Source organism: Taudactylus pleione, unplaced genomic scaffold (assembly GCF_031769625.1).
Source record: "Taudactylus pleione unplaced genomic scaffold, aTauple2 ptg000053l, whole genome shotgun sequence".
Taxonomy (NCBI): Eukaryota; Metazoa; Chordata; class Amphibia; order Anura; family Myobatrachidae; genus Taudactylus; species Taudactylus pleione.
The window spans coordinates 36,563,374-36,578,189 of record NW_028284455.1 but is presented as its reverse complement, the minus strand read 5'-3'; the positions used below and the strand labels follow the sequence as shown (position 1 = coordinate 36,578,189).

The 14,816-nt window shown below is 39.9% G+C and overlaps 1 protein-coding gene across 1 annotated transcript in view; it reads right to left on the bottom strand.

Moving 5' to 3' along the window:
• The window catches only part of LOC148535369 (collagen alpha-6(VI) chain-like), a 181,062-nt gene that overhangs the window by 145,308 nt on the left and 20,938 nt on the right, over positions 1-14,816 (bottom strand). The window contains exons 9-10 of the mRNA XM_088462675.1: positions 6,202-6,771; positions 3,295-3,864 (exon numbers count right to left, since the gene is read on the bottom strand). Of these exons, the coding sequence (XP_088318801.1) occupies positions 3,295-3,864; positions 6,202-6,771 (1,140 nt within the window). The remainder of the gene's footprint in view (positions 1-3,294; positions 3,865-6,201; positions 6,772-14,816) is intronic.

The window sequence follows — 14,816 nt, the reverse complement described above, 5'->3', positions numbered from 1 at the left end:
AAACCCCATTACTATGAGGACGGTTTATCACTTAACCGGCAGTCTAACGCTGCCGGCGAGGAGTTCAGGTAAAATGCAAATGTGAAATGGGAGATTGGGAGTGTATTAGGTAACACCATAAAAAGATGGTGTTACCTAGCAGTGGGGATCATACTGTAGCTTGATAACTTAAACAGAAACCACGGCTCCCCTAGCAGATTATGTGGATGTGGTAAACTGTGAAAATAGAGGGATCAGAAGAGATATCAGGAGGGAACAGTGATAACTCCTTTCTCTGGCAAGAAAAGCCATATAGGTTATCACTTTTTTATAAACATACCCCTAAGGGAGAAGCTTGGGTGGAACAAAATTATAATTTTCAGTGGAACAAAAATGATGGTGGGAATTCCAGGTGGAAAACCAAAGGCTCAATTGCAGCCAAATAAGGTGAATATTTGAAAATGTCATTGATTTCTAGTCCTGTTCTACCACCAATATCTACCTTATTAAAGCGACATGTACAGGTCCTAGAAAAATTATGTTGTTCACAACTAATTTTTGTGCAGTTCCTGATTTTGCAGTTGAGAAAGTTCACTTCGGATTACATGAAAAATAAGTAATTTTACCAAATACTATATTAGGCCAAACTGACAATGGTAGGCATACTGCACAGTAGCTGAACTTATGTTTATATGAGAGCCTGTGTTACCCAAGAGCAGAAATAGCTGTGGGCCTGCAGAAGTTGCCTTAACATTTAGTAGAATAACACCCATAGACCCAGCTTGCCTAGTCTGTCCTGATGACCCTTCAGGATGGGATGGGTATGAAATACCAGCGGCTCAGTAGCCGCCGGTTCAAATCCCGACAGTGGCAGCCCGAACAGTCAGAATCCCAATGGCGGCTGTAAGTATTCCCTCTCTACCCCTCTCCCCCCCTAACCCTCCCTTAGTAGCACTTAACCCTAACTCCCCCTTCCTGCACCCTAAACCTAACCCACCCGGGGCGCTGGTGCCTAACCATAACCTCCCCCTGACGGCGCCTAACCCTAGCACCCGTCCCCGCAGCCTGACACTAACCCTCCCCGGGAGGGTCTAACCCTAAGTCCACCCGGGGTGGCTAAACGGTGGACAAAGCAGGGCAGCGGGATTCCGGCATCGGTATATCAATGGCCAACTTCCCGTCTGCCTGCAATATAACTACATCCCCACAGGATGTGTAGTTATCCTGTTTTTATTGCAATACTGCTTGTTACTTCTACTAATCACAAATGCTACATATTGATGCTTTGCACAGAATGAGGTAGGGGAGGTAAAAACAAATGCAAAATATTAAATATAAACAAAACAAGCATATTATTGCTTACATCAGGATTCATTGCCTTCTTCAGCTTGGTACAAATATTAAGAAGGTTAAGGTTTACTTATCATTCCCTTTTAGCTTAAAATCATGCGGAAGCTTAGCTTTTCAGAGTTTGGTCCCATTAGTCATTGTAACCTATAGGCTACATTGCCTGTGGCCAGGGCTGCCATCAGGAATTGTGGGGCCTGGGACTAACAAAATGGGCAGGCCCCCCCCCAACCCACACTCAAGCCTCCCTTCCCCTGCTCCCCCACCCCACATCCCCCCTTCCCCACTGGCTGTGAGAAAGTAACCAAATAACAAAACAGCCACCTAGCCAGTTGCACTCCCCACATCTGCAACACCTGACATGCTGCAATAATGCAAGAAGAATCACTTACCTTACTAACCTCGCTCCTTCTGTTCTGGCTGCTCCGGCTCTTCAGTCCTCAAACCACACGCACATGCAGTGTCCCAGCTCCTTTCTCAATCAGCGTTGCAACGTCATAACGTCACGCTGCGCCGACTCAGAGTCACAAGCAAAACTTTATTGCTGCTTAGGTAGGAGGCAGAGCAGGACGATGCCAGCGGCTGGGTACATATTGTATGGTGGCGGAGGTTAGTAGTGGGTGGCTCTCTGTTAGGAGTGGGCCCCAGGCTGGGCCTGTCACTCACTATCGAGGTGACAGGAGTGGGCAGGTAGTCTCTATTGTGCAGCAGCAGGGGGGTGGTAGCGGGCGGGCCCCCCGAGTGTCCGGGCCCAGGACTCCAGGCCTAGCAGTCCCCCCCTGATGGCGGCCCTGCCTGTGGCCATGATCTTCGCTTACACATGCAATAAGCAAGCAAAGACCATGAAGGGCCAAATGTAATAGGGTGAGAGTGTAGAGATTAGCAGTAAGCTCTCACACTTTTTAAACTCTGCCAATGTAATAGAGTCCGAGAAAATGCAAACTCGCATGTTTTTCTGACTCAAAAACTCTCACGATTTAAACAATAATCCAGATATTTTCCCATTTTGAAGATACATCTCCACCAATGTAATAGTGTGAGAGTTTACTGCTAAACAACATTTTCTAAACTCTCTACCTATTACATTTGATCCGAAAACCCCAGCTTGATAAATAGCAGTGCAAACACATTACAAATCACCACGATATGGATTGTTAATTTTGGGGCTAATCTTAAGAAATCTACCCCCAACCCATGAAGACTCATTTATGGATGGTAAAATTATGACTACTTATCTCCATAATGCATTTCAAAAGTGTGCATCCTCCTAACAGCAAATACTTGCCCTCACCAATGTTTTATTTCATTTAAACAATCCCATCCTGCATTTTCCATTTATAAAAGTGGTCTGCAATTCACCCAACTGATCTACCCAGCTACTACTATTGACTTGTGCAAACATTTGCACCCTACAGATGCTCAAAAAAGCAAAAGATTGTAAGCACAGACACTTCTACTGATTTAATTTATTCTTCCCCAATATATTGAACATCCTGATAAATTGTAGTTTTTAAATTGTAGTTTGCACCCAGCAACAATTGGATATACAGATACAAAAAGAAAAGAGAAAAAGTGTTCCAACAACGGGCTCTCGCAGACAAATAATCTTTTAGTTAGGATCTCTTGGTCGTGGTGACCCAAGAAAATATATTACAAATAATATTAAAATATAACTTTTAATTCATCCTTCAAAATCAAGACTAGCGAAATATAAAGTGCATGATAGTGCAACAAATAATGTGTTGGAGTGATAAAGTCATGAAACAGTACTCACATACAATTACAAATATTTAAAATACTGTATCCCCTGTCAAATATTTGTATTATTAACTGTGTTAAATATCACAATTGGCCTTTCCATTCATATGTCATGTACCATAGAGTGCTTCTGTTATTTCATTGTGTTACACCGTTATTACCCCTTTTATTGATCAATTAAAGTTAATGAAGAAATAAAGTCATACTTACTGTTAGCTATTGTTGGTGTGCATATGTCTCTGACAATTCTCGATTTAACGGTTTTTAATTCGCTAAATTTGTCAACAGAAAACCTTGACTCTGGTTTCCCAGCAATCTGAAGAAGTTGAGTCTCAGACACACTTCCCACTCCCACCGCATATACAGCAATGCCTTTATTTCTGAGGATTTCTGCTGGCTTTGCGACATCATCCTGTGAGACTCCATCGGTTATCACCAGCAACATCTGATGGACGCCCTCATTAATACGACTATTTGATGAAGTGAAGAAGGTAGAGTCGGTTTGAGTGAGTGCATTGCCAATATTTGTGTTTCCAAATACCTGTGTGATATTTCCAATCATAGATTTTAAAGTCTCCTTATCCAGATATGTCTTTAACTGAAATTGTAGGCTGTAATTATCACTAAACTGAGCAACGCCCACGTGAACTTTGTTAGGACCAATATCAAAATCATCAACGACAGATACCATGAAATTTATCATGACTTTGAAATCATCTTGCCAAATGCTAGTAGAGCCATCAATCAGAAAAATTAAGTCCATCTCTTCTGCTTCACATCCTGCAGAAATATATTATTTGTATAGTAAAAAATATAAACATTTTGAAAACGAGTCAGCATTGTATGCAATACAGCCATCATACACCATACAGCCATGGTACTGTACATCATACAGCCATCATACACCATACAGCCATGATACTGTACATCATACAACTATCATACACCATGAAAATGCAATAATACAATGAAATTACATTTATCAGTGTCTGTGAAAGTTGTGTGGAATCAGCTTTCGCCGAGTGAAATCAGTCAGGATTTCTCAAAATGTGCGTGTTGCTATTTTACACGTGCGGGGTAATATTTGTAAATAAAAAGCAATTGCACAACTGTGTTATATTGTAAAACAACCTATATTCATAAAACTATTCGTCAGTGTTTAGAAATATCCATAGACCTTTACCAACACTAAGTTTATGTCCGGTATGACTTGCGGTATGAAAAGTACCTAATGGGCCTGATTGAGAGTTGGATGCTGTCACGTCCGTGTTTGCAGCTTTTTCCGCTGTAGTGTATCAGACTTTATGCTGATAACAGTGCAAGCCCTTCCCTGGTGCGTCAAAATGTACAATGACTAAGATGTCCACTTTGAGCTTCTTTAGGCGCTGAAATCTCGCTTAGCCCATCTTTAGACGCCACCATCCATTGCAACATCAACATTTTCACCATCTCCATGCTAGGTGCAGATTTCCCATCAGAGTACGGCCTCCAATGTGAGTGATTAAAGGGTCTATTTATCAAGCAGTGAAAAGTGTGGAGAAATGAACCAGTGGAGAAGTTGCCCATAGGAACAAATCAGCTTTGAAGTAGCATTTATCAAGTACAGTCTATAAAATAATAGGTAGGAGCTGATTGATTGCTATGGGCAACTTCTCCACTGGTCCACTTCTCCACGCTTTTCACTGACTGATAAAAAGACTCCAAAGTGTCTGAGTTCACAACAAGTTCTGCAACATGCCCAAGACTCTACCATAACACGTTCATAGGACGGTACTTCTATGTGTGTCTGCATAGCGAGGAACGCTCAATACATTTCCAATACATTTAACACACCGCGCATCTCAATTGCTACTGCATCTCTGTACATACACAGAGCGTTACGCATGCGCCCTATGTGTTTTTAGGTATTTTTGCACATGTACAGTAGAAAAAAAAAACTCAAGTCCATGAACATCAGCATTGCATGCAACTCAGAATCAGGCCTTATGAGTAATATTTATTTTATTTGCTGGTCCAATGCTATTTTTGTACATTGGGGTCATGAGTGACACCATGAGATTTGTACTATGAGACCCAAATGTAAAATTTTATGAAAGTTCCAGATAACTGGAAATGAGAAATGTGACTGTCACGGGTGTTAATTAATTAACTGGTCATTATTTTGTCGACATTTTTATTAGTCAGAAATAATAATTCAGTCTAATGAGCTGTGTGGTACAAATCACAGTACTGTATATACAGCACCCGACAATGATAAGTCATATCATCCTATCACAGATATCCTGGCATAGAGTTATTTGTCTAGGTGCCCTGGACCACCTTTTGCTTCCCCATTTATTTCCGTCTTAGACAAAAAGGGGTTGATTCAGCAGTGGTAGCAGCTGCGATAGCACTAATTTTGTAATGCAAAAAGAGGTGTCCTGCCTCCTGCATGTATTACTGATACGAGCTGCGTCCTTGGATGCAGCATCGGATCATGTGCACTACCATCATCCGGCTGAGTGACCATGGGGTCATGTAGGCCAAATGCTGTAGATGAGTAAAAGAAACCAGGAAATCTCCGTCAGCCGACAGAGATCCTGGCCTCTCCACTCCCCCCCGTTGAGAAACGGAGGCTGTCGCTGCCCCCTCCCTGCTCCCAGTTATGGCAGCAGACTGTCACTCACTGACAGTCTGCTGCCAGACTGCGTGTGTGATCACAGACCCATTCTGCACATGTGCAGCACGGGCACTGCTGAATCAGGCCCAGAGTTCTATAGACTTCAATATTCACCAAACTGCCTTTGTAAAAATAAATAAATGTATTCCAGTGGAATTTAAAATAATGAAAATCATTTTTCTTTTTAAATGCTCAGCAGCAAATTTAAGAAAAAAAAAAGTTGGCAAAAGACAGAACTACAAATACTACAAATCTGGGCCTGCAACACTATAGGCAACATTTTGATACATTTTTGGATAGTCAATAAGATAAATCTGAACTTGTGCTAATTTGGCAAAAAGAATAGAGTCAAAATCAAACCGCTCATCTCTAATTATAGCACTGTAACATTTAGAAAATGATCGTCATTTTATGAATTTTTTGACATTTTGCAATAAACATTTAAGAATAAGACCCACCTGTTCTATTGCATGCAGCCTCTGATACATTCGTCAAAATCTCACTTAATCCACCAAACTCTTCAACAAAGAACCATTTGCCCTTGGATCCTGCCATTATCTTCAGCTCTTCAGTCTTTGCCTGAGCAACACCAATAGCGTATAGGCTTATACCATCCTCTTGTAGTGATCTTGAGGTCTCATTGAGTCTATCATGATCATGAGATTCACCATCGGTTATAATAATCACAATCTGGGGGACCCCAGTACGTTTACGACTGCCATGTTTTTCTTCAAAAAATCTCTTTGAAAAGTCCAGGGCCTCTGCAGTATATGTATTTCCTCCTTGTGATACATCACTTTGAATTGCTTTAACAATGTCCATTTTACTGCTATGCGTGTTCAGGTAGAATAGCTCTGTGGGGTCATCTGAGTATTTCAGAGCTCCAAACTGAACTTTATTTGTGCCAACATCTGATTTATTCACCAACGTGATCATAAAATCTTTCATTAAATTATACTGTTCTACACTTATACTGCCAGATGAGTCAATCACAAAAACAATATCGGCAACTTCAATTCTTGAACATTCTGTGAGCAGAAGAAAACAACATTTTATGTATGTTAGTAGAACCTTTCAAGTCAAACAATAGAATAGAAAGTAAACTGTATATAAACTATATTTGCCTTCAGTTCTCTCGATGCAGTGTGCATCTTTGGCACTAGCTTATGATGATGGTGGTGGTGGGGGCTTATAATTGTACATTCACTGTGGAGGCAGCCATTTTGTTTCATAAAACTGTAGCCAATAAATTTGTGAATCGATAGAATGCATGCTTTTTTTGAATGTTAGTAAAGCCACATTAAATGAGTATAAGTTATGGGGTGATCTGAAGGGAGGCTGGCATAGAAGGTGCTACAAATTTCAGTGGTAGAAGGAGAGCTGTGTTAAGGTACATGACAGGCACAGTGGTCCTTGTCAGTCCCATTGATATGAAGAATGGTCAAAGAGACTGAGGAGATAGACTGAAGCAGGAGGAGTGGAGCTGCTTGTCCTCATTGCTGAGGACCAAAAAATACTCAACTCGCTTCCTCAGTCTTCCTGATATTCCTACAGGAGCAGCTCAGCTTGATTGTATTTTAAGCAAGGGAAACATACTCAGGGAGATGTATTAAGCCTTGGAAGACATAAAGTGGTGAAGTTGCCCAAAGCAACCAATCAGCATCTGGCTGTCATTTCAAAGACTGTGGTAGATAAATGAGAGAAGCTGATTGGTTGATTTGTACAACTACTTTTTCAGTTTATCTCCCTCCAAGGCTTGATACATCACCCCTCCACAGAGAAAGTCTGTAGCTGCTTGGCCAAAGCTGAGCTAAATGTAAAACCCCCTTGACTAAGGTTTATTTAGCTCTGCTGCTCTCATTTTATTTTATCTCAGTACCTCATTTTCCCCATCGCATAATGTAATAAAAGGTGAAGCTATTCAATTGTCAGCATTGCAAGTGGCACTTAAGTTTGGAGATGCAGTTTACCACGACTAATGCTCTAGGCTTAGTCATGGTAAACAGCTTTTTATGGGTGCGAACAGAAATCCTGTAGTTGAGGGTTTACAGCACGGCCAATTGAATAGCTCTAAGCACTCATTCCCAGAGCTAAACAACATCGTGTTCAATTGAATTCCCCTCAAAATTGCTATTACACCTAGTAATCCAAGGCTGGTGAGCTACTATGTTGAGCTGTGGAAAAGAGCCTCATAAGATTAGTGAGCAGTACATATATTATTCAGGTGTAGATAGCAGGTTACCTTCCAGTGCTTATATTGAATAAAATGGACAATATATGGTATAGACAGAAGCTATTTCAAAGACATTAATCTAGTACATTAATTCATTAATCTATATAATAATTGTGTAAAATCTACTAATCTCCAACATGCAAATGCAACAGGTGCCAGGGCACATGCATCTATGGCTCCCGCTGCTAGGGAGAATGGACAGACCTAGCCGAGGTGGAGGACCCAGGGTAAGTATGGGAGCAGGGAGGTGGCACGGTACGGAGTGGGGGAGGGTCTGGTACAGCAGATAGGGGGGGAAAGCAGTAATAAAAGCGGGGGCAGAGAAAATATAGCAGGGGGTTGCTCCCTTTACACACACACACACACACACACACACACACACACACACACACACACACACACACACACACGTGTGTGTGTGTATATATATATATATATATATATATTATACAAGTGAATTATTATAGATAAATATCTTAGAATTTTCAATTTGAAGTGACTATGTAGAGTTAATGAAAAAGTGAATGCTGTGTGCTGGGCTGTAGTAGGATCAGGAAGGCAGCTGACACTGATCAGCGTCAGCAGTCTCCTCTGCCAGTGTGTGTGTAGGGTGAAGCAATCAAACTGATTGTAAACAGTTTTACCCCTTTTTGTATATTGTAATGAGGTGTGTCCACATACAAAGTACCAGGGCTCAACACAGCTTGCCACAGCTCTTCCTCTGCCTCCCTACAATTCATCCTGCTCCCATACTTTCCCTGTTCCAGGGGGCCAGCAGGTCCTCCACTCTTTTCCAATCAGGCTAGGGTCTGTCCGGTCTCCCTAGAAATAGTAGCCGTTGGATGGGCAGCACATGCCCTGGCTCCAACAGCGCATGCTTGTTGGAGATGGGAGCACATTTTTATATAGATTTAGTGGGTAACCATCCAAAAATCTAGGGATATACCATTAAGGGGTTCTCCAGATTCAACCGCTTTGTAGAAACTGTGAGGACCATACAACTCAGGTGGAAGTATTATGCTAGGACAAGACCACTTCATGGTAAAGATCAGTGTAAGCATTCACATATAACCATTATAGGTGAGAGGGTGCTACACACCGGAACATATGAAGTAATTCTTAGCTGTCATCTTTCTAGTGTCGTTAAAGCACTTGTGTTGTGTGCACCAGTTCCTACTATTTGAAATGGATAAACGGGAAGCTAGTACTGCAAAGCTTATAAGAATGCAAGGTGAAAAAAGGGGTACATTTACTAACCTCTGTGCAGAGGCCAGAGGTGCAGGGAAGAGCCCCAGGCTTCAGCCTAAGCCTGGGGTACTCAAGAGAGGGGGACCCCTTTATTGGGGGGTCCCCACCTCCCCATAGATCCCTGGCTTGGGTTAAATAGCTTGGGGTGTTAATGCTATGGCCGGGGTGACCCGGTGAAAGAGTCCCTTGGATGTGGCATTATACCCTGGCTAGTGTGAGTCCAGTGCTGATTTTAAAAGTAGGGGGAACCCCACTCCATTTTTTCCCCATATTTTTAAAACCAGAACTGGCTCACAGAGCCCAATAATTGTACATAAAATACCCTACACGTTTTGTCCCCCATGTATTTAGAACCAGGACCAGTGGCGGATCTACATTTTTGGGACCCTGAAGCTTAAACTGTTATGGGGGCCACTTTGCAACCAGCAACAATAGGGCAAAATCCAACAAGGTCCAAAGGGCCTTGCTGCCCTTGCAAGGATCTTGAGGCCCAAATGGCTGAGATGTAGAAACCCCCCAGAGAGAATGTATATACGTATAGGTAAATGTAGATATATACAGTCAGGTGCATAAATATTGGGACATTGTCAGAATTTTCATGTTTTGGCCTCTATTCACCACCACAATGGCTTTGAAATGAAACAAACAAGATGTGCTTTAACTGCAGACTTTCAGATTTAATTTGAGGGTAATTACATACAAATGAGGTGAACGGTGTAGGAATTACAATGGTTTCTATATGTGCCTCACACTTTTTAAGGGGCCAAAAGTAATGGGACTATCAACTCAAAAGCTATTTCATGGACACGTGTGGGCTATTTCCTCGTTACCACCTCATCAGTGAAGCATGGTGGTGGTAGTGTCATGGCGTGGGCATGTATGGCTGCCAATGGAACTGGTTCCCTTGTATTTATTGATGATATGACTGCTGACAAAAGCAGCAGAATGAATTGTGAAGTGTTTCAGGCACAATTATATGCTCATATTCAGTCAAATGCTTCAGAACTCATTGGACGGCGCCTCACAGTGCAGATGGACAATGACCCGAAGCATACTGCAAAAGCAACCAAAGAGTTTTTTAAGGCTAAAAAGTGGAATGTTATGCAATGGCCAAGTCAATCCCCTGACCTGATTCCGATTGAGCATGCATTTCACTTGATGAAGACAAAACTGAAAGGAAAATGCCGCAAGAACAAGCAAGAACTGAAGACATTTGCAGTAGAGGCCTGGCAGAGCATCACCAGGGATGAAACCCAGCGTCTGGTGATGTCTATGCGTTCCAGACTTCAGGCTGTAATTGCCTGCAAAGGATTTGCAACAAAGTATTAAAAAGTGAAAGTTAGATTTAGGATTGTTTAGTTTGTCCCATTACTTTTGGCCCCTTAAAAAGTGGGAGGCACATATAGAAACCCGTTGTAATTCCTACACCGTTCACCTGATTTGGATGTAATTACCCTCAAATTAAATCTGAAAGTCTGCAGTTAAAGCACATCTTGATTGTTTCATTTCAAAGCCATTGTGGTGGTGAATAGAGGCCAAAATATGAAAATTATGTCAATGTCCCAATATTTATGCACCTGATTGTAGATAGATGTAGAAACCTCCCCGAGAGTGAGATACTGTAGATAGCTAGTTAGATGTAGAAACCCCCCAGAGATTGAGACACTTTAGATAGATGTAGAGATCCCCAGACACTGAGAGAATGTAGGTAGATAAATAGATGTAGAAATCCTCCAAAGAGTGAAAAAGTGTAGATAGATAAATTGATGTAGAAATCCAAAGAGTGAGACACTGTAGAAAAAAAGATAGATAGATACAGATAGATGTAGAAACCCCCAGAGAGTAAGCCACTGTAGACAGTTATATAGATGTAGAAATCCCCCATAAAGTGAAAGACTGTAATGGTTAGCATTACTGCCTCACAGCACTAAGGTCGTGGGTTCGATTCCAACCACGGCCCTAACTGTGTGGAGTTTGTATATTCTCTCTGTGTTTGCGTGGGTTTCCTCCAGGCACTCCGGTTTCCTCCCACACTCCAAAAATATACTGGTAGGCAAATTGGCTCCCAACAAAAATTATTAACCCTTGTGTGTGTGTGAGCATGTGATAAGGAATATAGATTATAAGCTCCACTGGGGCAGGGACTGATGTGAACGGCCAAATATTCTCTGTAAAGCGCTGCGGAATATGTGTGCGCTATATAAATAACTGGTAATAATCATAATAATAATAATAATAGATAGATAGATGTAGTAACCCCCAAGAGAGTGAGACACTTTAGATAGATAGACAGATAGATAGATAGATATAGAAACCACACAGAGAGTTAGACACTGTAGATAGAAAGATAGATAGATGTAAAAACCCTCAATAAACAAAAAAGAAAAAAGGGAAAGGGGTTTGCTACTTAGTGCACTTATCCCCTATTAACAAACAAGTATATATCTATCCAATGTATTGATGTATCGAAAATAAAATATAACTTTTATTGTATGTCTCTTAAAATAATGACAAAATATTAAAATAATTTTGTGCAAATAAATAATACGTAGTGTTTTAGTGTTTAAAAAAATGTATACTGTATATATTTTTTTCACTTGGGAAGAGTGCCCTCACGTTACCAATTAATGGTATTCCTTGTGAAAATTGTTCTACTATTCATTGACATATTAGGAGATGTTTAGTCACTCTAGAGGCCATTGATCGCTACAGTGCTTTAACACTTTTTGCTACTCAGCAAAGCAAAAAGTCTTAAATCACTAGATAAATATTTCCTTTATATAACGCCATTTTAGAATGGCATTGTAATCAGTGGTGAAATAGTTAATTTCTACATAGGAATATAAGTTGTAAGTTGTAACACACATATATACCACTTGCTAGGCCTCTTCAGGTTTGAAATGAGATTGTCTTAATACAGTTGCTGTTTTTCCATAGAATGGTCAAATGACCTTTTGAGGTCAAAGAAGACATAAATTGAGGCCTAGCTCCTACCTGCCACTGCTTTTAGTAGAAGTATAATGAGCCATTCATAGCTTCTATGTTCTTATCAGTTAGCTACATTCCATTGTAAGATGTGTAGAGATGCTAAGCATTATGGGTAATTAGCAGTGATGTCCAGACTCTATACAAAGGAGCCTTGAAATAGAGTTCATCTCCAGACATTAGGACACGTCATTGCTGTATTCTCTTTGTCTGAATATCTTAGTGCTTACAGAACATGTGCAATAGAGATAAGTTTAGTCAATGCTATGCTGGACCAATGAGTGCTTGATACCTAGCACTGTATGTAATTGATATGAGCTTAATATCCGGAAAGCCAACACCCCATTTTAGGGTATATAAACCAGAGGTACACAAAGGACCCATTAGCTCATGGTAGACCTGAGTCTGCAGTAAGGTGCTGCCAATGTATATTGAATTATCTGGGCGTTGGAAAACGATGGGCTCCCCAGTGAAGAAGATTAGATGAAGTACATCTTATGCTGAAGATGATGATTTACCGGTGTCATCTGAATACATAGACAAAAGTTAAGTATACAGTATACTTTGTATTTTGTTTATTGTTTGTTTGTTACTTGTAAATAAAGTGTGTTTATTTGTACTCACTCATATTGGTCACATGGGTACTATTTCATTTCGATCAGAGCGAAACCCACCGTTATGCAGGCGTTATACGAAGAAAATACTTAAATATCCCAAAAACTCCAGGGACAGAGGGAAATTTTCCCATAAGTCCCTGCAGCATCTGGTAAGCCCGCCCAGTCTTCGTGCCTCGTTCCCGGTGATCGCCGACAGGTAAGTCACTCTAGAGGCTTTTAAACCCCCCAAAATTGATTGATATGTATATACAGGCTTCATACTAGCCTGTGTACATGTTTATTTATGTGCGATTATATTTAACATTTATATATAAATGTTAAATATAATAGTACATAAATATCCATGTATACAGGCTAGTATAAAGCCTGTATACACATATCAATCAGTTTCGGGAGGCTGGAGCTGTACTTAGCCCGTCGGCGGTCACCACAAGCAGGGACGGAGACTGTTCCTGAGCGCATGACTGAGCATGCGCAGGGAAAAAACAGAGGGGAATATTTTCAGAATCCTGAAAACAATCCCTTCTGTGACATCGCAGGGACAGCGTGTTACCGCAACCGCTGTCCCTGCAGTAAATAATGCTGAATAGCTTACATATTTTATCATAATTGATAAAATATCGTGACAATGTTGCCCGATAATATTCTGGGCAACATCGTCTCTGTTGCTGAATAGACCCCATAGACACCTGTTATAGTTACAACAGTTTCATAATTTTAGCATCTGCGGAGAGACCCTGAGTTTAGCCTACTACCGCTGACACACTGACACACATTCATTTCACAGTATGGAGGGCACTCGTGCCGTTGTACGTTTCGCTCTTATGCTTTTTCAAGGCCAACAGATTGCCAAGAAGGTCAGGACTTTTAAACCTCCTTCATCCAATCAGGTATACATGGATATCTGAGTCCCTCCTCTTTTGATTTAACTCCTTCAGGGAGATGAGTACTTGGTATGTGAGTATTTCAGTCTCTCCATTCCTGATTTATGGATCCTTTATTATTTATGAATCCCCAAATATGGTATTATTGTAGATTATCTTCAAATTGGTTATTAAATTGCTTATGAAAGTCAGTCATTAATAGTATAATAATTTATTATTCATTTTTAATTATATCAGTTATTAAGCTAACATTAGTGCTGTTCATATTAATTGAGCTAATCCTATGATGTTAGTATTGATTATTTTTTGAATGAATTCCTATATTAAGCTTATTGAATGTAGTTACTAATTTATTTTTATAAAAAAATATTTTACCGGAGAGTTCTTATGTATGGTAAAATATTTATGTTATAGATTGTATAACATAGATACACCTATTTCCAATGTCTTATGTATTCATTGATAGATAACAATTACAGTAATAGGTTGCTATTATAATTTTTATAAAAAATTACAGGTTATAGAGGATTAAAATAAATACACATAATTCCTATAGTTTATGTGTCCTTGACATGATAGGATCTTCATAGTATAATAATATACTGGAGTACTTGTTATTCAGTTATACAAATTGTAAACCATTTTATTAGTAATGGTTGGTATATGGATCTCCATGTAACTCTCAAACCATAGAGGTTTGGAATATATTAAAATATATGACTTTGGGTTTAGTGATAAGATAGTCAGCATTCTTTCTAAGTAACTTGTTTTAGTATTTAGTGAAATTTTATTAATAAATGTTAATAAGGTTTTCTTGTGAAATAATATTACTTGACTGGTAATGTGGTATGATGATCTTATGTGCATAGATAATCCCTTAGTGTAGTGTTAATTCAGTGATCTGTTGTAATTACATTTTATAATTTGTGTTCTAGTTGAGCAAACAATTCTACTTATTTTACCCTTATATAAGTGACTTTATATTGGGGTGATTTTATGATATTCTAAAACAATTTAAAGGTGATTGAATATTATGATAGTGAATAAACTTAAAATTAGAACTGTAAAACAAGTGATTAAGTGTGTTATAAATTGTTTAGACAATT